At 36.2% G+C, this 25,732-nt stretch overlaps 1 protein-coding gene across 1 annotated transcript in view; it reads right to left on the reverse strand.

The window, feature by feature from the left end:
• HMCN1 (hemicentin 1) overlaps positions 1–25,732 on the reverse strand; it is a 528,232-nt gene that overhangs the window by 78,552 nt on the left and 423,948 nt on the right. The window contains exons 82-89 of the mRNA XM_022593376.3: positions 20,912–21,102; positions 16,693–16,906; positions 15,423–15,557; positions 14,829–15,019; positions 13,175–13,256; positions 9,000–9,269; positions 8,256–8,426; positions 7,952–8,122 (exon numbers count right to left, since the gene is read on the reverse strand). Coding sequence (XP_022449084.2) covers positions 7,952–8,122; positions 8,256–8,426; positions 9,000–9,269; positions 13,175–13,256; positions 14,829–15,019; positions 15,423–15,557; positions 16,693–16,906; positions 20,912–21,102 — 1,425 coding nt within the window. The remainder of the gene's footprint in view (positions 1–7,951; positions 8,123–8,255; positions 8,427–8,999; positions 9,270–13,174; positions 13,257–14,828; positions 15,020–15,422; positions 15,558–16,692; positions 16,907–20,911; positions 21,103–25,732) is intronic.

Below are 25,732 nucleotides of genomic sequence, written 5' to 3' on the forward strand. Positions count from 1 at the left end.
AAGAAAAATACCGTATGCTAACACATGTATATGGAATTTAAGAAAAAAAACTGTCATGAAGAACCTAGGGGTAAGACAGGAATAAAGACACAGACCTACTAGAGAATGGACTTGAGGATATGAGGAGGGGGACGGGTAAGCTGTGACAAAGCGAGAGAGAGGCATGGACATATATACACTACCAAACGTAAGGTAGATAGCTAGTGGGAAGCCGCCGCATAGCACAGGGAGTTCAGCTCAGTGCTTTGTGACCGCCTGGAGGGGTGGGATAGTGAGGGTGGGAGGGAGGGAGACGCAAGAGGGAAGAGATATGGGAACATATCTATATGTATAACTGATTCACTTTGTTATAAAGCAGAAACTAACACACCATTTTAAAGCAATTATACTCCAATAAAGATGTAAAAAAAAAGAAGCACCCCCCCCAAAATTAAATTAAATTTAATTTAATTTAATCAAACTACTATATGTAAATAAAATCTGAGCTTTTACCCCTAGCTAAGTATTTGTACTCTTAGCTCTGGAGAAAGTGGAAGGGACCAGAAGCTAAGAAGCAAAGCTGTATAACAAATCTAGATGCGGTTATGGACAATACAAATGTCTCCATAATGAGAAGCTGGACCCCAGACTGCAAGGCCACATCTTTAAGCGCGATTCACCTTCACATTTAAAATGTACTTGGACTTTTCAACAACATGATGATTTGCACAGTTGTAACTCTTTGAAAAATTTTCCCCATTACATAATATTCATGAAATAAGAGTTCTAAATAACACTCACCTGCTTCCTAAACAACAGTAAAAATTGACCAGGAGTTTCCAAGAAATGATATTAAGGCCTTCCTTTTGGTCACTAACATATTACACCATCTGACCACAAGACTGGAACAACATTATGTTTCCTACCAGGTGCAGGGGCTGAGAATCAACATTATGGTTTCTCTTATGTATAAGTCAGTATCAGGTCATAGTTTTGTTGAGGGGTATTTTCTAGATGTAGGGCTCAAAAAGTTTGTTGTTGTGGTCACCCAGTTTAATCAAGATATGAACCATAGGGCTGTAAGGTCTTGTCTAAATATTCTCTTAACACAATCTATAAGAATAAGTTGAAAAACAAGGAATGGAATTATCATTTGTTGCTTTGTTTAGAAAATATTTTAAAACATATCTTGAATTTTCTTTTAATTAACTGTTTTCTAGTTGAACTGACTACATATTCTTATACTTTTTAGACACAGTCACACAAATTTATTTCAGCTGACAAGAATCTGCACTAAAAGTTATTTGATGAAACATAAAAGGAAAGAAGAAGGCCTTTAATTAAATGGCAGGTATTACTCAAGACTACTTCTTTATTAATTCAGATTACTGATGCTCATGGTTCTTATATATGGACTACGGGATTTCAAAATTCTGCCATTCCAATCATTTTAATATGTTCTATTTCCAAGGCTGTTGGTTAACAAAAGTCTTTATCTCTTACAATATAAAGACTTATGATACATGCATTTTTTGGAGGACCACAATTAGGTGACATTTGTTCATTTATTATCTGGGTAGTTTCTATTATATATGAATAGAGGTTTCCAGCTTAAGATCCTTTTAATTTTTTAAAATCAATACAGAAAACCCTAACCAAAATTAAATTTCATGGCATAAAATGCGGTAGAGTTGAAATGTTTCTTTGATGTGAGTGGAACGATAGCAAGAAAAAAGAGGAAAGACAATATAAACCAGAGAAGGCATAAAACATCATGGTATCTAAATAATATAATACAAAAGAAAACAGCTATGGAGGAATTAGTACATTGAAAAAAAGAGTAAAATATAATAGATGAGTTGGTTGTTACACTATGTTGCAGTTCTGATTCTGGAAAGGTAGGAGAGTACGGTGCTTATGAGCAGGGATTCTGGAGTAGATACCCTGGGCCTGAATAACCACTCTGCCCTTACTAGCTGTACGATCCTTGACAAGTTACTTGGCTTCTGTGCACCTAGTTTCACCATCTGCCATATGTGGATAAGCAAAGAACCTACCTTATTAGGATGGGCATGAGGAATAATGAGTTGATAGATGAAAAGTCCTTGAGCAGTATAAGACAACACAGTATTACATGAGTGTGAGCTCTGAGCTAGTACTGCTATTCTTCACTCAAAGTTCTCATCGATTTTCAGAATAACACTTAAAAAAAGCTCATTCTTTAAGTAATCTGTAACAATATATTTTTTATGATTGACTCAAATGGCAGCAGGATGGCCTACCCCAGAAGATACCCATCTTTTTTAGAGGGAGGATTGTCAGTTTAGAAATATCTTCTAACTGGGGGAGGACAAGATAGGCCTAAAATATCAATTCGTACCAGAAAGTCAAAGCGTTCATGAAATGATGGGGACATATCAAGAGGACACTGAAGCTAGGATCCCTCAAGGGATCTCCACTAACCAAATCTAGGACAATTTGTGCATCACAATAAATGAAGACAGTAGTGCATTATAAACCACTGAATGAAATGATATTTGAGTTCTTACTGATATAACTGAAAAAAAAAGGAGAAAGAGAAAGAAAATTCGTTCTTACAATAGAAAGCCAGTAGGGGACTTCCCTGGCGTTCCAGTGGTTAAGATTCTGTGCTTCCAATGCAGAGGGTGTGGGTTCAATCCCTGATTGGGAACTATGATCCCACATGGTGCACAGCATGGCCAAAGAGCAAAAAAAAAAAAAAAAAAAGCAATTAAAAATAAAAAAAGAAAGCCAATAGTAGATGTAGAAGATATGATGGAGTTATAAATGTTTTGTAAGATCACAGCAATAGCTGATTTAAAACAAAAATAAATCATAAGTAGATGCTAAAACTAGTAGATAAAAGACTGATAAGAAACAAGATGTTTATGAAGTCTTAAAGTTTCCCTACAAAATACTTATTCGTTACAAAGGTAAAAATAGTAACTACACAGTGGAAGACACCACTTTAAACAAGTGAACAAAGTTAACATCACCAGCTTGGGACAAATTCTGACATCATGCGCTATCTCATATGATGCACTGAGAAGGACACAAAACCATTTCTGTGATGTTTCTGCCAAAATGCAAAACCTGAATCTAATCATGAAGAAATATCAGACACATCTAAATGGAAACTCTTTTACAAAATGATTAGCCTGTATACTTAAAAAATAGCAAGGCCATAAAAGGTAAAAAGTGACTAAGGAATTGTTCCAGTTGAAAGGGACTAAAGAGACTTGACACATAAACACAAGTGTGATCCTGGACTAGATCTTGCAGTGGGAAAAGAGTTATGAAGCATATATGACTGGGACAACTAATAAAATTTGAATGTGAACTGTGGATTAGGTAATAAGACTTAATTAGTATTGTATGAATGTTAAATTTCTTGATTTTGATAACTGTTTATAAAAGAGAATGTTCTTGTTTTAGGAAATATACACAATAGGTGAATCTGGGTAGGGGTATACAGAAGTTCCTTGTACTATTCTTGCAACTTTTCTATAAGTTTGATTAAGCACAAATTTTTACTAAAAGAAAATCTCATTAAACCATGTGAGGCAAAAACTAACAGAACTGCAAAGAGAAATGGATGAATCCACCATAATAGACAGAGACTCCAATACTCCTCTATCAGAAATGGACAGATCCAGCAGGCAGAAAATCAGTAAGGAAATGATTGAACTCAAGAACAACATCAATCAACTGGATGTAGTTGACATCTATATACTATTTCATCCAACAACAGCAGAATAAACAAACATTCTTCTTAGGCTCACATGGAACATTCACCAAGGTAGAACACATTCTGAGCCATAAAATACACTTTAACAAATTTAAAAGAATAGAAATCATATAATGTCTGCTCTCAGATCACAATGGAATCAAGCTAGAAATCAATAACAGAAAGATAGCTGCAAAATCCCCAAATATGTGGAGACTAAACAACACACTACTAAATAATACCTAGGTCAAAGAAGAAATCTAAAGAGATATTAAAAATATTTTGAATTAAATGAAAATGAAAACATAAGGTATCAAAATTTGTGGGATACAGCAAAAGTAATGCTTAGAGGGAAGTTCATAGCATTGAATGCATATATTAGAAAAGAAGATCAAAATAAATTATCTACATTTCTATGTTAGGAAACTAAAAAAGAAGAGCAAATTAAATCCAAAGTAAGATGAAATGAAATAGTAACAATTAGAGCAAAAATCAGTGAAAATGAAAGTAGGAAATCAATAGATAAAAATCAATGAAACCCAAAGCTGGTTCTTTGAAAAGATCATAAAATCAATAAGCCTCTAGCCAGGCTAGCCAAGAAAAAAAGAGAGAGAGAGAATACAAATTATTAATATCAGAAATAAAAGAGGGGGAATCTATTAAAGAAATTGAACCAATAATTAATAACCTTCCAAAACAGAAAACACCAGTACCAGATGGGTTCACTGCTGAATTTTACCAAATGTTTGTGTTAAAAATTATACCAATTCTCTACCTTTCTTTCAGAGGATAGAAGCAGAGAGACTACTTCCTAACTCATTCTATGAGACCAGCATTACCCTAATACCAAAACCAGACAAAGACATTATAAGAAAAGGAAACTACAGACCAATATCTCTCATGAACGTAGATGTAAAAATTCTCAACAAAATATAGCAAGTTGAATCCAACCATGTATGAAAAGAAAATCTCTTCAGTCCCTAAGATGCTGACATACCCCCTGGATGAAAAAGACTATCTTTGGCTATTTGCCCATTTTGCAGTGGTATACTGATAAATGTTTAACAACCAGCTCTCTGGGAGTAGGGAGGGAAACTCTGAATTATAGCATCTGCAATTTTTGTGGTGCAAAACACTCCCACTGTGGTCAATATCTACCTACTAATATGATGTCACTAAACTCTCAGTGGGAAGAGATACATGCTCTCAGTGGCAAGATCCAGAACACCACTGACAATATGCCAAAATAACAGCTAAATTCAATCAATATAGAGGCTGGGAGATAACCAAAGAAAGTCTGAAGAACAGTAAGCCAATAGAAAAGTGAGCAAAACAGCAGTAAGCCAATAGTTACTCAACATGAAGAGAAAAAAAATCCTGACTTTTGTTTTATGACATTTACTAATATCATTTAGCTTTTCATTATATAGACATTAGATATCATAGCTGACAAGCTGTACAAAGGTTGCTCTAATCCAGTATTTCTGGTTCTTTTTGCTTTGATATATTATTCTATTATAATTAGATTTCTAATTTTTCAAGATTAAAAAAACTTGGCTTTTGGTTTATTTTAAGATTTCATAACAGATTAATTTTTGTAACGTAACAGAAGTTCTGAACTGCAAATCAAGATACCCAGGATCTAAGCAAATTGGCTTGGGAATCAGACAGACCTGGGTTCAAATCCTTAATTTACTTTTTAGTAGGTATGTAACCTCAATGAATTAATTATCATATATTTTCTGAATCTTAGTTTCCTTTTCTGTACAACAGAATGCAATATCCAATGCAGAGGGTAACTACTACTCATTTTTGTTTGTCAATATCCCTTTTTTAGACCATCTCAGCTAAGGTGGCTCTCCCAGTTATGCTCTATCACTTCAACTCTTTGAGTTTGTCCTGTATGCTTATCAATATCTGAATGATATTCTAATTACAGCAGTTAGAATGGTGCTCAATAAGTATCTGTTGGATGAATGAATGATTAAAAGAATGAATTAATGAATGAACAGCCACTCTTCTTTTCCATATGATTTCTTTCAGGCTGTCAAACAAGAAACCCTGCCCCTCTTGATACAAGGTGGGCAAGTAGCCCAAGCTGGCTCTCAGAGCAGTATCCTTCTCCTGGACTACCTGAGTTCAGAGGTGAGCCTGGAACCCAAACAAAATCAAAGAGGGTTCTTTCTCAGAGGCTGATACAAATTATGAGAGAGAGAGAGGGGAACTTTTTTCCTCTGAGGCCTTAGATTATAAGGCCGCTGTGAGCCAGCTGCCGGAAGTCATATTTCCCACCACATGGAAAGAGTTTAACGGAGAAATAAAGGCAGAGAAAGGAAAGCTGAGATGACAGATGGAAAACATGCTAGTGAAAACATGCTAGTAAAAACATTAGCCAAATCCCTGGATTCAATCATACCTGAAAGTAGAAGTTTCTATGTAAGCTACGTATTTAAGTTTGATTTCTGTCACTTTAACCTGAAAGAGCCCTAATATACCACACCCAGTATATTCACTGTAAGAATATTTGCCCCAAACAGTTTTGCCACCAACTAATTGGCTGTAAGGCAATTTTGCTGTGAAAGATAGAACAATGATCAACAGGTTCGACAGTTTGGTTTCAACTATTTGACAGTGGTTTCATTTCTCCATTGACTCAGTGCTCCCATTTTTATATTATATACATCTTAGGCCTCATAATGGTCACTACAGTGACGAGCAGATGTGAGGGTCTGAAAATAGTGGATGATAACAACTATGTATAATGACTTGATAGAAAATACGGTGATAAGAAAACTTACTGGAAATGTGAAATGAGAGAGTGTAAAGCCAGATCGCATACTATACTAAAATGATAATACATCAGTTTGCAAATCCTTTGGTGAGCACAATCATCCCTCTCACCTGTCAAAAGCAAAAGTTTACCAAGCTATGGCAAATATAAAAGGGGCGGCTAGTAATTCATAACGGTCTTCAAGAGCATTAATTATCGATTCTTTAGCTAATTCAGATACTACAGATTGCTCTCCAAGCTGTCTTTATAAAATCTATCACACAATATTAGAAGTTGGAGGCAAAAGAATCAAGCTCCTCTTATCGCCGCAAAAGGAAACGGTTACATGCTTCCCGGTAAGTTTCTTGAAAATGGTGAAAATTTTTGCTATTTGATAGTGGAGAACATTATGTAGCCAGAATTTTGGTATTTGGGACAGAATCTGGCTTAGATGATTTGGTGAAATATAAGGACTGAAATTGTGATGGAACATTTAAATGTAGTCCAGATATGTATGACCAGTTATGTATGTTACATATATTGATAAGGAATAGCAGCATCCCTCGTCTGTTCATTTTACGTTCAGGGATATCTGAAAAGACTTACAGTAGATTTTTTGTATGTCAAAAAGAATTTATGTCCAACAAAAGATCCTGAATCCTTAATGATCAACTTTGAGAAAGGAAGTATCATCGTTTTCTAAGACATACCCCAATACAACTATAACATGAATTTACACACATTTTAAATGTATTCAAATATTTTCTGTATTTTCATTTTTCGTGACAAAATGTTTTAAAAATTTTGTTTTTAATTTTTTATCTTAATTATATCCTTTTAAATGTCCCTCTTTTATTTTATCTTTAACAACAAAATTGTCTTATGGTCTGTTTAGTTGTGCAGCAAAACTGCCTGCAGCAAAGGTTCTTACAGTGAAGATACCTAGAACCCTAAAATACCTATGTTGTAGTGTTGTTTCACAAAGTCAAAAACAACATGTAGATAAAGTACTGAGCATGGTTCCTAGCACATGACACATATTTAGTGAATGGTAGCTAATATTATTTTACTCCTCACCAGCTGTGTGTTTCTGGGCAGGTCTTTAACCTCTCTAGGCTTCATTTATTTCGTGTGAAAACGAATGACTGGATTAGCTGTTATGTAAGGTCCTCATTATCTCTAAAATTCCATTAATTTGATTAAATCTACATGATTAAAAATACACCACAGTTTAGAGCCTTTTATCATGTTCAGTTATATCAGGTATTTGATGTAACACTGATTAATGTCATACCTTCACAAGTTCATCCATGAGACAGGACTAAGAACACAGAAAATGAATATGTTCAAGGGTTGAGGCCATAACATCTCTTCACAATAAAGAAGAAAAGGTAATTATAACTCCTTTGTAGGAGTTAGAAAGATGCAAGTTTTGCTTATTGGTGGATGCTCACCTGGGCAAGGTCTAATGTTGCACATGATTATTTCCACAGCATTCCCTTCACATGGCTGCCCACCATGCTGAGCTGATGGATTATTGCAAGTTCTGGTCCTGGTTCGGTTGCCATGTCCGCAGCTCCTTGTGCATTCTTCCCAAGGGCTCCACTCTGACCAATTACCATCCACTATCCAAAGGTGACACATTACACCATTAGATATATTTCAGTTGAAAGAACTAATAGTGAGACGAGCCATAGTTAGGGAACAGAAATGAGTATCTACTGAACACATGCCTGTCCGGTGAATAAAGAGGTTTACCTGGACACAGCTTATGTTGACAGTTCCGCATTTCTGAATCCGATCCCTGGCAAGGCTTCCCACCATTGGCTGGAGAGGGGTTGTTGCACACACGACTCCTCTTTTGGATGCCTTTCCCACAGGTGACACTGCAGGATCTCCAGGTTGACCACTGGGAAAAGCCACCATGAACTGCAAGTAAAACATTGTACTTGGTCTCTGTTTTTGTAAGTAAAAAAATTGTAAGTCAGATTTCATTTAAGATATGCACTGGGTCTAGCGCTGAATCTATGAAGGCTGAGAGATTGCTTATGGAAGCTCTTCTTTACTGTAAAATTAAAACCTAAGCAAGAGAGAAGTACTTCAAACTGCTAACTAGAGTTTCTTCCCAGCTCCAGTCCTGACTCATCTGGACATGGCTGTTGAAAGAGTCAGTGACCAAGAAATTTATATGCTATTTACCTTTTGGAAATAAGTCATTCTTTAAAGCAAAAATATGCATTGATTTTTGAGAATAAATTTAACCTAGTTTTGAATACAAAATTCAGTTCGGGATTTTGAATTATTAACTTGGTATTCTGCAGCTCTCATCTGTATTGTTTCAGTCCTTTCAGTTTGTGATGTGATTTTTGTCCTAGCCCTATAATCTAGAAGTATCTTAAAGGTAGAGGAGACTTGGACTAAGATGCTTAATGATTTTTATGATTTGGATCACTCCAGGTGCTGTTTAACATGAATATCCCAGGGTGAACGAATCACACTCACCCTGGACTATAACTGGCACTCTGACAAGGACAGAACCCATCAAGTTTCGAGCAACACATTCATATTCGGATGTATCTTCTTTCTGAGCAGCGGTGATATATAATGAGTTGTTGGACAACACATTAATTCGCTCATCCCAGGGGATAGAGTGCCCCTGGCGGAACCATGTAACGGTTGGATGAGGCTCTCCAGTTGCCTGACAATTCAAGACGACTTTGCCACCAGCATTAATAATGGTTTCTATTGGCTCAAGAGTGATAACAGGAGGACCTATGGAAAAAAGCACATAGTATTTCTTAGCTTTTGTGGAATTCTATTAACATTTTAAGCCATATTATATAGTAACATTATTTTGAAAAAAGGCTGATTCTTTAATACACTGTAGCTTCTCAACTATTAAGGCTGTAATGGCTATTGATAGAATGTTTTATTTAGTAAATGGCAAAAATTTAAAATCCCCAAGCAGTCTAGCCTAGAGCATGGGCTCTGCAGTCATGCTTTTCTGGATTCAAATTTTGTCTCTGCTCTTTACTACCTTTTTGAATCATTGTGTCCTTAAAAATGGTCCCTAGTTCACACGATCTTGTTTGACTCGACTAAGATGATGTAAGCACAGCTCTTCACAAGGTAAGCACACAACATTATTAGTACTATTGTTATTGTTAACAAGGTAAGCACACAATATTATTAGTACTGTTGCTGTTATTATCATTGCTTTTGTCTGTGTTTTACATGGTGAACATTCAATTCTTTCACTTACATTATTTTTGAGGTAGGGAGTCATTATCAACTTATCCTTTCACCAGTGGTCATCATTCTTTAATAAACATATATTAAGAACCTACTTTTTGCCATTGTGCTAGATGCTGGGGGCACAGATATAATTTCTAGTCTCAAGGAGCTAACAGTCCACTTATAAGACAGACAAATAACCCATTATTGAGCTGTGCTATAACATACCTGTAGAATTTGGTAATAGAATCGGTAGAATAGAATTTAATATACAATAGGTAAATGTGTGGTAATCTGGGAGCACAAACAATAGTGACTCAATAGATCATACAAAAGCATGTCACTGGAAATGAAGAGGAAAAGGAAAATGTTCAAGAATTGTTAAGAAGGTGGGAGTGATAGAACTTAGCCATTGAATGGTATGGCATAAAGGGAGGAACTGATGACTACAGGGTTTTGATTTGGGCAATATAGTATATCTCTGGGCAATCCAGTAGAACATAGGAGAAAGAACAGATTTGTTGGGAGGGAGTAAGGAATGATAATTTGCATCCATTTAGAACTGCTGAGCTTGAGATATCTGTAGGACATTCAAATGGAGATGTCTACACCACAGTTGGATATTCATATCCAGAGCTCAGAATAGAGATATGGGCTAGAAATATAGATTTGTGAGTCTTTCATGAGTGGATAAGATTGCTTCAGAAGTGAGTCTAAAATCAGAGGAAGAGATCCAAAGACATAAACTATTACAACATCATTATTTAAGAAATGGACAGAAAAATGAGCCTGTAATTGAGTTTCTTCCTTGAAGAAACTCAGGAGAAAAGGGTATCCTGGCAACCAAAGGGAGTTTCAGGAAGGAGGAAGAGGTTAACAGTATCTATACTGGATGATAGCTGTTCAAATAAAGTTGTTGGAAAGAATGTAAAAGGAATTGCAAAAAACCGCTGACAGAATGTTTATCTTTATACTGGTCCACAGTGTCAGGATAGAATATGAAAGACTTCATGGAGAAGAAGCCTGGACTGGATTTTTAAAAATGAGTAAGACTACATATAGCAGAAAGGAGGCTCCCTGGAGAGAAGGAAATAGCATAGAGATGGGTTTAGTTTTGAAAGGATGATTCATCCAGGAGAGCAGTAGCATGCAGGTTCTAAACATTTGGTTAAAATCTTATAAGAAAATCAGAAGGCTTTATGTCTGAATAGGTAAGCAAAGGGGATTGTGCTTATTCTTGATAGAGTATGTCGGGACGACAGTGGTGTTTTAGTGAGACTGAATTGAATGGTGGAATGATTTGCTCAGTGAGAGTTAATGCAATCATATAATTCAAGGCAGTGGCTGCACATTATAGACCAGGAAATGTATCTGGAATGATGGAACATAAAACAAAAATAGAAGTAAAATGTGTTTTATTGTGATATTCCTATGCTAGTATTTTATGTAAAGGTACCACTGACATGTCTTTTACAAAAGTAATTATTTCATATGAGGTTTGAATCCCTCAGTGAGTGTTATTAATGTATTATTCATATATATGCCCACATCATCCTATACAATTGCCTTCTTACTTGATGTTTACATTAACATCACTCTAGGAACTTTCAGGACTGGTGCTTTTCCTTCTCTCCCAGTGATGAGATTACATTATGTATTCAATAAACTGTTGCTGAATAAAGTAATCATGTAACACCAAATAACAACATAATGAATAGATGAGCTTGTCTGTTCATATTATTATGGCCAAAGAAAGTGTTAAATAAAACTTAGAATCTTAATTTAGATTGCACATTTGAACATTTCCAACTGCACATAAGGCTATAAATTAATTCAACAATAAAATTCCATATGTACATCTTTCAAAGTTGAATTAATTCTATCAGTCACATAATGATCAGTTAAATACAAGCATTTTATCTAAATGAAGACATTCCTTCTGGTGCTTTAATCTTAATTTTAAACAAATTATATTTTTGGCTTTTTTATATCCCTCATTTATTACAATGAATTTATTGTCAGTATGTAGATGAGCTAAATCTAATCTAATGCAGCTTTTCTTAAACTGTCAGTGGAACATTCTTCCAGGAGAGATTAATCATGAGATGACCTACCTACACTCACCCAACAAAGGGGTGAGGAAGGTTTCATGGAAATAACATTTTTGGGGGGAAATGTAGAATATTATATTTTCCTCTTGTTGAGTTATAACTAACTCACATCTGCATATTAACATTTCTGGAAATATCTGCAGTAAAGAAATCGGTGCACCTAAGCAGGGCTTGGCATATACTAGGTGCTCTTTATATATTTAATAAATGAATAAACCTTGTTTAATCTATTTTTTTCTCATGGCACTCTACTTTTTTCCTAATGACATCCCACAAAGTTATCATTTGGTAGATATGTATTTTAATAAAACATTGTCTTAGCAAGACATACAAACAACCTGAGTGTGTCTTTCCACGGATGAATGGATAAAGAAAATATGGTATATATATAGTAGTTTGGCAAACAGCTGTTAGTTTGGCAAACAGCCGTTAGTAAATGCTAGTCTACAGCATCTCTCAATAGTGAATAAAGAAAATGTAAATAAATTCATCCCGTTAGTTACTGAGCCTAGTCTCAAAATAAGCTGATTTCCTTAAATTGTCAACCGAATAACATTGTTCTCGGGTCAGCCCCTGAAGTGGTTCTGGGGACTGTCCAGGGAGCCATTGGAGTCTTTCATGTTTTTCTAATTATGAAAACCTGTCTTCCAATGGTTTATACTGAGGGCCTTCATCATGAACATGATAATCCTGCTTGGAGCACATAGTTATTTCACGGCAGATTGACAGCAATCGAGCTGGAGCACTCTTTTTTTTTGCGGTACGTGGGCCTCTCACTGTTGTGGCCTCTCCCGTTGCGGAGCAAAGGCTCCGGACGCGCAGGCTCAGCGGCCATGGCTCACGGGCCCAGCCGCTCCGCGGCATGTGGGATCTTCCCGGACCGGGGCACGAACCCGTGTCCCCTGCATCGGCAGGTGGACTCCCAACCACTGCGCCACCAGGGAAGCCCCAAGCTGGAGCACTCTTGAGTTCACTTACATTAGTCTTTATTTTCAACACTTATTTTTCAAGTGCCAGAAAATGATATTTTTGTAAGTTCATTACAACAACCACGAGGAGCTATACGAAGGGTACTTGATTGAATATATTGCAAACAACACAAAAAGCTCTGCTACCAAGCAATTGCAAGTGTGAGCTGCATGTGTTAGATAAAATATATTGCAAAATTATATCAGTCTTATGCTTGGTAACAGCTGCTCCATCAGCATCAGAAAAGTAAATTAGACAGACTCTGAAAGCTACCATTAATGTACTTGCTAGAAAGTTAAATGAACAATTAAATGGACATTTCTTAAAACAAGTGTTTAATTAGAGTTTGATTAAGCAGCTTACTCTGCAGAGTCAGACTCATGCTGCGCTCCACCACCCCAGCTTCATTGGTAGCTACACATGTATAGTCACCGGCATCTTCATTCTACGGAAATAAGCAGTGTTTTATAAAAATATGTGCCTATAGAACAGTGCAAATCACTTTTTATTACCATGATGCTTTTTTATATGCAATTTTGTTTTTGAGACGGTATTTCAATGGAAATAGAAAAACTTACGTATATTTAACCACATAAATAGATTGTTTTTTAAAGAAAAGAAGAGAAAGACATTCCTAGCTTAAATTTTTTCTGAGCAACCTATCATTGCTCTCAGGGGACAATAACTGGCAGGAAACCTAAGCAGAAAATCACATTTTTTACAATCATTTATCCAAAATTATCTTATTAAAGAAAAATGCCAACACTATTCTTATAGATAGCTTAAAAAGCATTAAATAATCAGAACAAATCAACGAATATCTAGTTCTTTCTTATGGGGGTTATTAAAAAAAAACATTAAGCTTAGCCTCCATTTAGAAAGCTTGAAATGTAGGAAAGAAAGTGAGGAACTAATTTACTAATGATGACAAATCACAGAATGTAAGTCACAAATTTATACATATATGTTATAGAAAATAAGGACCTCATGAGTTTAGATTTGATGACTAGAGACACAGATTTTGCTAAGGTCTTGTGAACAGAAGAATTCTGGTCTTGTTAATAGAAAGAGTAAGTCAGTTAAGAGGAACTGAATTGAAGGAAGTGGAGGAGGGTGGGAGGAGAGAGACAGATGTTGATTTAGGTGTTTAATCAGGGTATCAATGCATTGTCCAAATAGAGATTTCTAGTAGGAAACTGTAAATGGAACTTGAAAGAGTTTCAGGGTTGAAGGTACAGGGTTAGGAATCTGAAATTGTATGGTGGAAAAAAATTAGTATTAGTATTAATATTGATATTAGAAGAAGTGCCAAGGACTTCAGAAGTAGTAATGTTTGTGTAGAGGAAAAGGGGGGTAAAGCAGTAATGAAGAAGCCTGAGACTCATTCGTGTAGCTAGAGGTAGAAATCATCTCAAAATTGAAGGGACGATCAATAACATCTAAGGTTGAAATAAAGCCAAGGAGAAGAAAAGACTGAGAGTGGCCCATTGGAGCAGGTGATTGGGTAGTATATACTAATTAATTAATTCCGCAGTGGGTTAACAAATTACCCTCATTTAGTCTAGTTAAGAATTTTTCAGATAAAATATCTCATTCACTTGACCCCCAAATTAGAATAACTTAAAGCACTAATCACTGTCTGAATTACTGAAGCTTTTGGACAGCCTAATATAGTTACCGACTTGGTGATGAAATCTAACATTTATTTGTAATTTACAATGTTGTAATTCTTCAATTTCCGCATTCTAAAACAGATTTGAGGAAGTTATCTTCTGATGTTGAACAATAGGTCAATGATGGAGAACAAAGCAGCAAAATTATTTTATTGCTTGTACTTCTTTGAAGGGCTAAAAATCATCAATTTGAACCATTGTTTCAGTTTTTTAAAAGAACCCATTGATTCAGATTTTATGATTAAAATAGGAATGCATGAGAAACTTTTCCCATCCATGGCACCTATAGAGAGGCATTGATTGTGACAGTTAAAGTGCATACTGACAATTCCAGTGTGACTTACTATAGTGCCATAAATGGCCAGGGAGCCATTTCCAAGTTGCCGAATTCTGTGGCTAATTTCAATATCCATCCCCCTTCTGCTCCACTGGATAGTTGGGGCGGGATCACCTTTCACCTCACAATTCAGGATTGCATTACCACCAAGTGGTTCAATCCAGTTAGAAGGGTAATCGCCTTTGAAGACTGGAGGTTCTGGGGAAATAACAAAAGATGAGTATAAGAAAAAGGAAGCTCCAATAATTTCTTTGTGATTTTGATCTACTTAAAGGATAATTTAGTGAAGAGGGGAAAAGCCACTTTTGAGCCCCATGGATCTTCCAGAATTAATTGCTCATGCTAATCAATGAGATAATTTTGTCCATTTCAATAACCTAAGCGGATGATTCCATTTTGTGCCAAATGATCTCTTTACATACTGCTTACCTACTTCTGAGTTGAATGTTCATAATTTTTTTTACGTCATGAATTTGCATATCTGTGAAATAAGACTAAATGGATAAATACATTGAAGTTGTATTGTATTACTATACAATAAGGAGGCAAAACACAAACCATTCATCATAAATAAATTTAAAATAGAAGACTTTTTATCCACCTTTCACATCCACAAATCCAATGGCCTTCACAAAACCAACGCTGTTCTCTGCAGTGCACACGTAAGTACCCGAATCTTCTTTTGACATCCTTTCAATAACAAGTTCACTGTGTCCATTTACACTGTCAAAGTGGGCTGAACAAGGTAGAAAGCAACATAAATACCTCTCAGTAACCTAGGAAAATAATCAGTACAGCTCAATATTTTGCAGGTTAGATTTATGAATCGGTCAGCAACTGAACCAAAGAGATCTCATTATGACATTGGAGGAGAGAGCCTTTTCCAGGGATTTCTTCCTGAGCTATGTGCTGTGTCTCTAGACACTTGTTTGAAGAATGAAAAAAAAAGAAGGAACAGGAGAAGAGAATGAAAACAAACATCTTTCAAAATGAATTTTCGATTTGAAGTACACCTTTCATCTCAAAGGGTTGCCTAAAGCTGGCTCACAGTCTCTCTGGGTTTCAAAAAAATCTTTCATTCAGAAATATGACATTTTCCATTTCATTTCTCACACCACTTTTCCTCCCAAACAATTTACATCAAAATATAATTCAACTGACCTGGCAGCTCAGACGGGAGATCATGAAAATATACGCTAGTTAGGTAATAAATAATAACAACAAGATTAACTTTGTAATAATTTGAACTTCTCCATAAGTGATGATGATAAAAATATTTACAAAGGTATTTACAATACTTGGAATAGAGTATAAGATAAACATGCTAATCCTAAAATAATCAATACTAAATAAGGTTTTGATTAACCAGCCAATATCTGATTATGTTAAGTATGTTAACCTTGCGTGTTCTCTCCCATTCAAATTATATTTTAAAGTTTCATACTGCTGAATATTATGTGGAAAATTAAGCTTTAAAAATTTAAATAGCTAAGTTAGTATTACGCCTTCAGAAAAGAGTACTGATTAAGTTTTTTAGAGTTTATTTTTCTTTAGTAAGATATACTATTATTGTTAAGGTGATACAGTTGGTGAATTCTAGTGATTAACATAAATCTTTATAGCAGAGAAAACTCAAGCTTATTACTAATTTTCCAGCAAGGCATTTGTAAATGCAGTACTTCAGAACTCAATTTTGGGATGCAACAATTTCTCTTTACAGACAATATCTTTATGCTGGCCATAAAGTCTAACAAATAGAGACACTTGTCCTCCCAGGGATGAGGGCTCCTGGGCTTTAAAAAAAAAAATGGAGATTGGTTTTGAGTTCTCTATGGGTGTACTATTCACTTCTTAAGAATTAAATTACCAACCTGGGATAATATTGTTATTGAAGGTCCATGTTAACTTGGGCAATGGAATACCAGTTGCTTTACAGTTTAATCGTAGCTGTTCTCCTTTCTTTAATGACACATCTCCAGGAAGTTCAGTAAAAGTGGGGAGAACATGCACAGTCAGGCTGACGGTGTGTGTGTCTTCACCTGCAGCATTGTTAGCAACGCAGGTATAGGTGCCAGAATCCTCTGGCTTAAAGAAAGAAAAATCATACAGCTTAAAATTACATAATCTTACATTATACTACATATAATACATAAAGTTACACAGCTTGGTCCCCAAAGGAGCACTCTTCTTTAAAGACAGTTTAAATTTCCATCTTGTAGTCTGAACCATCTGGCTAGCTTTTAAATAACATAATTTAAAATGTATAAGAATTTAAACAAAAGCCCATACCTTATAGAACTATAGAATTTATAATAAGATCTCAGAAAACTTTAAAGTTTATTAAACGTCAACTGCTGTACTGAAATGTACAAATAAAGAGCAAATAGTCCCAAAGGCTGTTAGAATCTTGACAGCATAGTTGGCTTTCTGGGTAATGTGGCACCAAAGTCCACCAAAATTATCAAAGGAAATGGCAAGAGTAAGGGCAATAACACCTGCAATTCCAAAATTTCACCTGCTAAATCCAGCTCTTGGCACTCACTTTATTAGATGTATTGGCAGCATTTGACACAATTCTGGCTTCCTTCTTTTTAAAACCATGTCTTCACTTGGCTTCCAGGACAACCCATTCCCCTAGTTTCCTTCCTACTTCACTGGTTGCTCCTTTTCCAACTCCTTTTGCTGGCTTCCCCTCCACATTAATGTCTTTATGTTGGTATGTGAGAGGGCTCAGTTTTAGTTCTCTTTTCTTCTGTATCTGCACTCACCTCTCTTTGGTGATCTCATCCAGCCTTATGGCTTTAAATATCATCTATCTACTGATGAGTAACAGGATGTCCAGCCCAGATCTTTCTTCCAAATTCCAACTACATTAAACTTTTCATTCCAACTCTCTGCTTAGATGTCTAAAAGACATCTCACACTCATGTCCAAAACTGAACTCCCCATTTCCCCTTCCTGTTCTATCTGCAGCCTTCACACCATCTCAGTTGATGGCTACTTTGTTCTTCCAGTTGTTCATGCCTTTGTTCTCAGACATTTGAGTTATCCTTTATTCTTTTATTTTTCAGACTCTACTTGCAATCTAGCTAGGAAATCCTAGCTTCAAAGTATGTGCAAAATCCAATCACCTCTCACCCCTTCTCTGGTAATGTTCAGCTTTTTTTTTAAAAGTAATTTTTATTGGAGTATGGTTGCTTTACAATTCTGTGTTAGCTTCAATTGCACAACAAAATGAAGTAGCCATATGCATACAGATATCCCCTCCCTTTTGGACCTCCCTCCCATTTATGTTACCACAGTGCACTAGGTGTGTTCCCTGTGCTGTACAGCATGTTCCCATCAGTTGTCCATTTTACACATAGTATCTGGATAGAGAAGATGTGGTACATATATACAATGGAATATTACTGAGCCATAAAAAGGAATGAAATTGGGCCAGAGATGAGGATTGACCTAATGTTCAGCTTTGAGTCCTATAATCTCTCCTCTGCCTCCAGACCATCTTCCCAACTGGTCTTTTCTGTTTCTATCCTTGCCTCCCTACCGTGTATTCTCACGGAATAGGAGGAGGAGGAAGAGGGGCGGGGGGAAGGGGGAGGAGGAGCCAATGCAATGTTGCAAAAACATAAGGCAGACCACATTGTTCCCCTGCTCAAAACCTGTCATGGATTCTGATTTTACTCAGAGTAAAATGCAAAATTGTTATGACCTGCAAGACACTACCTGTATCTGGCTTTCATTTTTCTCTGACTTCTTTCTCTCTCTTTTCATTCTTTTTCTTCTTTGCTTTCACTGGCCTTATGTTTCTCAAATACATCAGACATGTTCCTACCTTACATTCTCGCGTTCTTTGCACCCACCTTAATTTCTTTGCCCTAAAATCTGGGGGAAGAGCATCCCAGTTTTCTCTGCCTGGGATGCTCCTCTTCCAGATATTTGCTTAGCTAACTCACTTCCTTCAAATTTTGCTCAAAATATCTCCTTCCCAAAGGACATTTACTCTGACTATGCTATTTAAAAATGTAACCTATTTAAAAATGTAACCTGGGGCTTCCCTGGTGGCGCAGTGGTTGAGAGTCCGCCTGCCGATGCAGGGGACACGGGTTCATGCCCCGGTCAGGGCAGATCCCACATGCCGCAGAGCAGCTCAGCCCGTGAGCCATGGCCGCTGAGCCTGCACGGCTCCGCAACGGGAGAGGCCACAACAGTGAGAGGCCCGCGTACAGCAAAAAAAAAAAAAAAAAAAAAATGTAACCTGTACTCCTCCAACTTCTGATCCCCTTTACCCTGCTCTTCTTTTATTTTTCATACCAGTTGTTTTCTTTTGGCAACTGGTATGAAACAATACATTGTTTATTTTTATTGTCTATCTCCCTCCTCTAGAAATAAACTCCAGGAGGGCAAGGATCTTTGATTCCTTTGTTCCCTGATGTATTTATTCCCAGTGCCTACATCAGTGTTGATCACACTGATAAATAAATATTTGTTGAATTAATGACTGAATGCTTCTGACTGCGTTAAGGTCCATATTACAGACTTTTTCTTCTTTTTAAAAAGTTTAAGAATATATATTTTTGCATTGAAGCATCAAAAAACTGATTGGAAATGCAGCATAAAAATTGTAATTACTCATTATAGATATAATCTAAATTTGGTTGGTTGTATACTAATTTTTTTAAAGGCAAACAGGAATAAATCATATTCCATGTAAAGGTCTCCCCACTCTGACACCACTTAGCTATTCTTAAAATTCCCAGGTTATAAGAACTTAAGTTTAAAATCAAGGATTTTATGGAAGTAAAGCTTTTGAAAATCTGGATTGCACATATTATTCACAAATAGACTTATCATTTGTGTCCTTCATCCAGTTTTTATAAGCTACCTTACTGTTGATATATTTCTTAATGTATCTGAGTCACTGTCTCACTAAAAGTCTAAACTTTTCTTACTTAATTTCTTCAGGTCTAAGAGTGATTAAGGGGCCTAATTCAACATTCTTGAACCTGGGAGTAATCCTTACTGGAGATATTTACCAGCTTAAACAAACAAACAAGCAAACAAATTTATCCTTATTTTATCAATTCTAAAATCCATAGTTTTAACTTTTAATATCTCTGAATTTGGGATACAACTTAAAAATTGATGATCTTCTCTAGTTTACTTGACTATATATTTTTGTCTTAGTGGCACATAAAATATTGGTGCATCTTAGAATTGATGGAAACTTAGATTTGAATAAATACAATTTCCAATAGCACATGAGACAGAGTTAACCTATCACTAGAGCTATTTATATGGTAATTCCAGGAGTCTGGCTAAAGGCTGAAATTATACTGTGAAGTGAATGTGATGAATTTATCATTTTAATTTGTTCAAATTTAATTCTATGAAGACTTTGTAATGAAATTTAGGCACTTTGAAGGGTAATGAAAAGGAATAAGATAGGCACAAAAGCTCTGAAAGTGATTCACATTTTAATCATGTTTAATATTTAGTACCAAGTGTTGATACTCTCAAACCACATGATAATTTTTTTAAAAGTCATGTGGTATGCATAGATACAGATTCCTCTTCAAGTGGGCTCACACTGAAAAACTGAGGTGCTTCCCATAGCTACAATTTTGCAGACTGGCGAAGTACCACCTAAGAATATTCAAAAACCCCAGCTTGCACTGATCCCTAAGACTAAGAGTTATTTAAAAACCTGAAAAGAGCAAAAAGCCTGCTTTTTGTATTTGCTTACTAATACATCAGATATTCTTACATCTCTACTCTTCTAACCATCCTCATGCATCGTTACAAACATGGAATATAACAGAGGCTTAGAATTTTTCCTGATAAACACAGATTTCCACAAAAATAAAATAATTTTAGAAGGAGGCCACTTATGAGTTCTCACGATCTGCTAAATACTATTCTCGGGGACATAAAATGAAATATGTGTAAAATTAATTTTTTGACCTGAATTTATAAGAGTACTTTCTTTCATTCATTATTAAAAAATACATTTCCGAGCTAAGTCACTAGATGTAAAAAGGTGAATTAATAATCTGGCTTAATGTATCTATTCGTGTCTATTAAACTTACCACAACATTTTCCAGAATGAGCTCCCCATAGGGTTCGACAGTGTGTTTTCCTAACAAGTTAGCCAAAAGAACATTGTCTTTTTTCCAGTTAATTGCTGGTGTGGGGATTCCATCAGCCACGCATGGAAGAACGGCTTGTGAATTCTCATTGACGGTGTAATGTACTTCTGTACTTTGAATTCTAGGTGGTACTATGAAGAGTTTAAAAATGATAGCTATTCAGGATGTTGAATTCAATAATATCTTTATTCACACTGAAAATTAACACACAATAGACTTTCTTGAGGGTAACTTGCTAGAAATACTAACAAAATTTATCAAGCCATTTACTTGTTTCTTACTATGAAAGTAATCCATACTTTTGATTCTAGCAAGAATTCTAATGCATCTGTACTTGTTGAATATCAATTTCTGAAAAAATGACAGAACTGGTGAGAAATATTTAGATTTTATTTGACTTCCTGACTTTTCCTTACTTGAGTTTCTTTTGCTTATCGCAGTGAAGTAAAATGAACAAGAGCAACTAAAACCAAAAATGCTTCTATAGTTGTATAATTGCTAGATTTGTATCACAGAGATATTGTGAGGATAGACTAATAAAAGTCCCTAGTTAAAAACACTGTAAAATACTCACCCCATATTAAATATCACAAAGTGCTAAAGAAAAAACTATTTATTGCAATATTTCACATGTGTTACAACAAATGCAAGTAAAACCAGAAAAGACATTTAATTCAGTTTTTATACTGTCACAGAGAAATTTTTACAGTGATTTCATAATTCTGTGCAAATACTGACTTTGCCTCAAATTTTTTTGAAATAGAATTTAGGCAATATAGAAAGGACAATTGACTATTTCAGGGTACTAACAAATACTTCAGTGAACTTGGAACTAAGAATATTCACTTCTAAAAGAAAAGCATAAAAAATATTAACAATACTTGGCTCAAAAAGTAAAAATAGAGATTGGTTCAAGACGGCAAAGTAGAAGGACGTGTGCTCACTCCCTCTTGCAAGAGCACTGGAATCACAACTAATTGCTGAACAATCACTGACAGGAAGACATGGGAACTCACCAAAAAAGATACCCCACATGCAAAGACAAAGGAGAAGCTGAAATGAGACGGCAGGCAGGGTGCTATCACAATAAAATCAAATCCCATAACCGCTGGGTGGATGACTCACAAACTGGAGAACAACTATACCACAGAAGTCCACCTACTGGAGTGAAGGTTCTGAGCCCCATGTCAGGCTTACCAACCTGGGGGTCCGGCAACGGGAGGAGGAATTCCTAGAGAATCAGACTGTGAAGGCTAGTGAAATTTGATTGCAGGACTTTGACAGGACTGGGGGAAACAGAGACTCCACTCTTGGAGGGCACACACAAAGTAGTGTTCGCATCGGGACCCAGGGGAAGGAGCAGTGGCCCCATAGGAGACTGAACCAGACCTACCTGCTAGTGGTGGAGGGTCTCCTGTAGAGGCGGGGGGCACCTGTGGCTCACCAAGGGACAAGGACACTGGCAGCAGAAGTTGTGGGAAGTATTCCTTGGCGTGAGCCCTCCCAGAGTCTGCCATAAGCCCCACCAAAGAGCCCGGATAGGCTCCAGTGTTGGGTCATCTCAGACCAAACAACCAACAGGGAGGGAACCCAGCCCCACCCATCAGCAGACAAGCAGATTAAAGATTTATTGAGCTCTATCAACCACCAGTCCCTCCCATCAGGAAACTTCCACAAGCCTCTTAGATAGCCTCATCCACAAGAGGGCAGACAGCAGAAGCAAGAAGAATTACAATCCTGCAGCCTGTGGGACAAAAACCACATTCACAGAAAGACAGACAGATGAAAAGGCAGAGGGCTATGTACCAGATGAAGGAACAAGATAAAACCGCAGAAAAACAACTAACTGAAATGGAGACAGGCAATCTTCCAGAAAAAGAATTCAGAATAATGATAGTGAAGATGATCCAGGACCTTGGAAAAAGAATGGAGGCAAAGATCGAGAAGATGCAAGAAATGTTTAACAAAACCCTAGAAGAATTAAAGAACAAACAAATACAGATGAACAATACAATAACTGAAATGAAAACTACACTAGAAGGAATCGAGAGCAGAATAACTGAGGCAGAAGAACGGATAAGTGACCTGGAAGACAGAATGGTGGAATTCACTGCTGCTGAACACAGTAAAGAAAAAAGAATGAAAACAATTGAAGACAGCCTAAGAGACCTCTGGGACAACATTAAATGCAACAACATTCACATTATAGGGGTCCCAAAAGGAGAAGAGAAAGAGAAAGGACCCGAGAAAATATTTCAAGAGATTATAGTTGAAAATTTCCCTAACATGGGAAAGGAAATAGCCACCCAAGTCCAGGAAGCGCAGAGAGTGCCATACAGGATAAACCCAAGGAGAAATACGCTGAGACACATAGTAATCAAATTGGCAAAAATTAAAGACAAAGAAAAATTACTGAAAGCAGCAAGGGAAAAATGACAACATACAAGGGAACTCCCATAAAGTTAACAGCTGATTTCTCAGCAGAAACTCTACAAGCCAGAAGGGACTGGCATGATATACTTAAAGTGATGAAAGGGAAGAACCAGAACCAAGATTACTCTACCCAGAAAGGATCTCATTTAGATTCGATGGAGAAATCAAAAGCTTTACAGACAAGCAAGAACTAAGAGAATTCAGCACCACCAAACCAGCTCTACAACAAATGCTAAAGGAACCTCTCTAAGTGGGAAACACAAGAGAAGAAAAGGACCTACAAAAACAAACCCAAAACAATTAAAAAAATGGCAATAGGAACATACATATCAATAATTTCCTTAACAGTGAATGGATTAAGTGCTCCAACCAAGACACACGCTTGCTGAATGGATACAAAAACAAGACCCATATATATGCTGTCTACAAGAGATGCACTTCAGACCTAGGGACACATACAGACTGAAAGTGAGGGGATGGAAAAAGATATTCCATGCAAATGGAAATCAAAAGAAAGCTGGAGTAGCAATTCTCATATCAGATAAAATAGACTTTAAAATAAAGAATGTTACAAGAGACAAGGAAGGACACTACGTAACGATCAAGGGATCAATCCAAGCAGAAGATATAACAATTATAAATATATATGCACCCAACATAGGAGCACCTCAATACATAAGGCAAATGCAAACAGCTCTAAAAAAGGATATCAACAGTAACACAATAACAGTGGGGGACTTTAACACCTCATTTACACCAATGGACAGATCATCTGAACAGATAATTAATAAGGAAACACAAGCTTTAAATGACACAACAGACCAGATAGATTTAATTGATATTCATAGGACTTTCCATCCAAAAACAGTAGATTACACTTTCTTCTCAAGTGCACATAGAATATTCTCCAGGATAGATCACATCTTGGGTCACAAATAAAGCCTCAGTAAATTTAAGAAAATTGAAATCATATCAAGCATCTTTTCTGACCACAACACTATGAGATTTGAAATCAATTACAGGGAAAATAAATGTAAAAAACAGAAACACATGGAGGCTAAACAATACGTTACTGAATAACCAAGAGATCACTGAAGAAATCAAAAAGGAAATCAAAAAATGCCTACAGACAAATGACAGTGAAAACATAACGATCCAAAACCTATGGGATGCAGCAAAAGCAGTTCTAAGAGGGAAGTTTATAGCTATACAAACCTACCTCAAGAAACAAGAAACATCTCAAATAAACAATGTAACCTTACACCTAAAGGACCTAGAGAAAGAAGAACAAACAAAACCCAAAGTTAGCAGAAGGAAAGATATCATAAAGATCAGATCAGAAATAAATGAAATAGAAGCAAAGAGAACAATAGCAAAGATCAATAAAACTAAAAGCTGGTTCTTTGAGAAGATAAACAAAATTGATAAACCATTACCCAGACTCATCAAGAAAAAGAGGGAAAGGACTCAAATCAATAAAATTAGAAATGAAAAAGGAGAAGTTACAACAGACACTGCAGAAATACAAAGCATACTAAGAGACTACTACAAGCAACTCTATGCCAATAAAATGGACAACCTGGAAGAAATGGACAAATTCTTAGAAAGGTATAACGTCCAAGACTGAACCAGGAAGAAATAGAAAATATGAACAGACCAACCACAAGTAATGAAATTGAAACTGTGATTAAAATTCTTCCAAGAAACAAAAGTCCAGGACCAGATGGCTTCACAGGTGAATTCTATCAAGCATTTAGAGAAGAGCTAACACCCATCCTTCTCAAACTCTTCCAAAAAATTGCAGAGGAAGGAACACTCCCAAACTCATTCTGTGAGGCCACCATCACCCTGATACCAAAACCAAACAAAGACACTACAAAATAGAAAATTACAGACCAATATCACTGATGAATATAGATGCAAAAATCCTCAACAAAATACTAGCAAACAGAATCCAACAACACATTAAAAGGATCATACACCATGATTAAGTGAGATTATCCGAGAGATGCAGTGATTCTTCAATGTAGGCAAATCAATCAATGTGATACACCATATTAACAAATTGAAGGAGAAAAACCATATGATCATCTCAATAGATGCAGAAAAAGCTTTTGACAAAATTCAACACCCATTTATGATAAAAACTCTCCAGAAAGTGGGCATAGAGGGAACCTACTTCAACATAATAAAGGTCATATACAACAAACCCAGAGCAAACATCATTCTGAATGGTGAAAAACTGAAAGCATTGCATCTAAGATCAGGAATAAGACAAGGATGTCCACTCTCACCACTATTATTCAATATAGTTTTGGATAGCTATGG

The sequence above is a fragment of the Delphinapterus leucas genome, chromosome 1 (genome assembly GCF_059928025.1).
Source record: "Delphinapterus leucas isolate spDelLeu-1000000601 "Yukka" chromosome 1, BTC_Dleu_Yukka2, whole genome shotgun sequence".
Classification (NCBI taxonomy): Eukaryota; Metazoa; Chordata; class Mammalia; order Artiodactyla; family Monodontidae; genus Delphinapterus; species Delphinapterus leucas.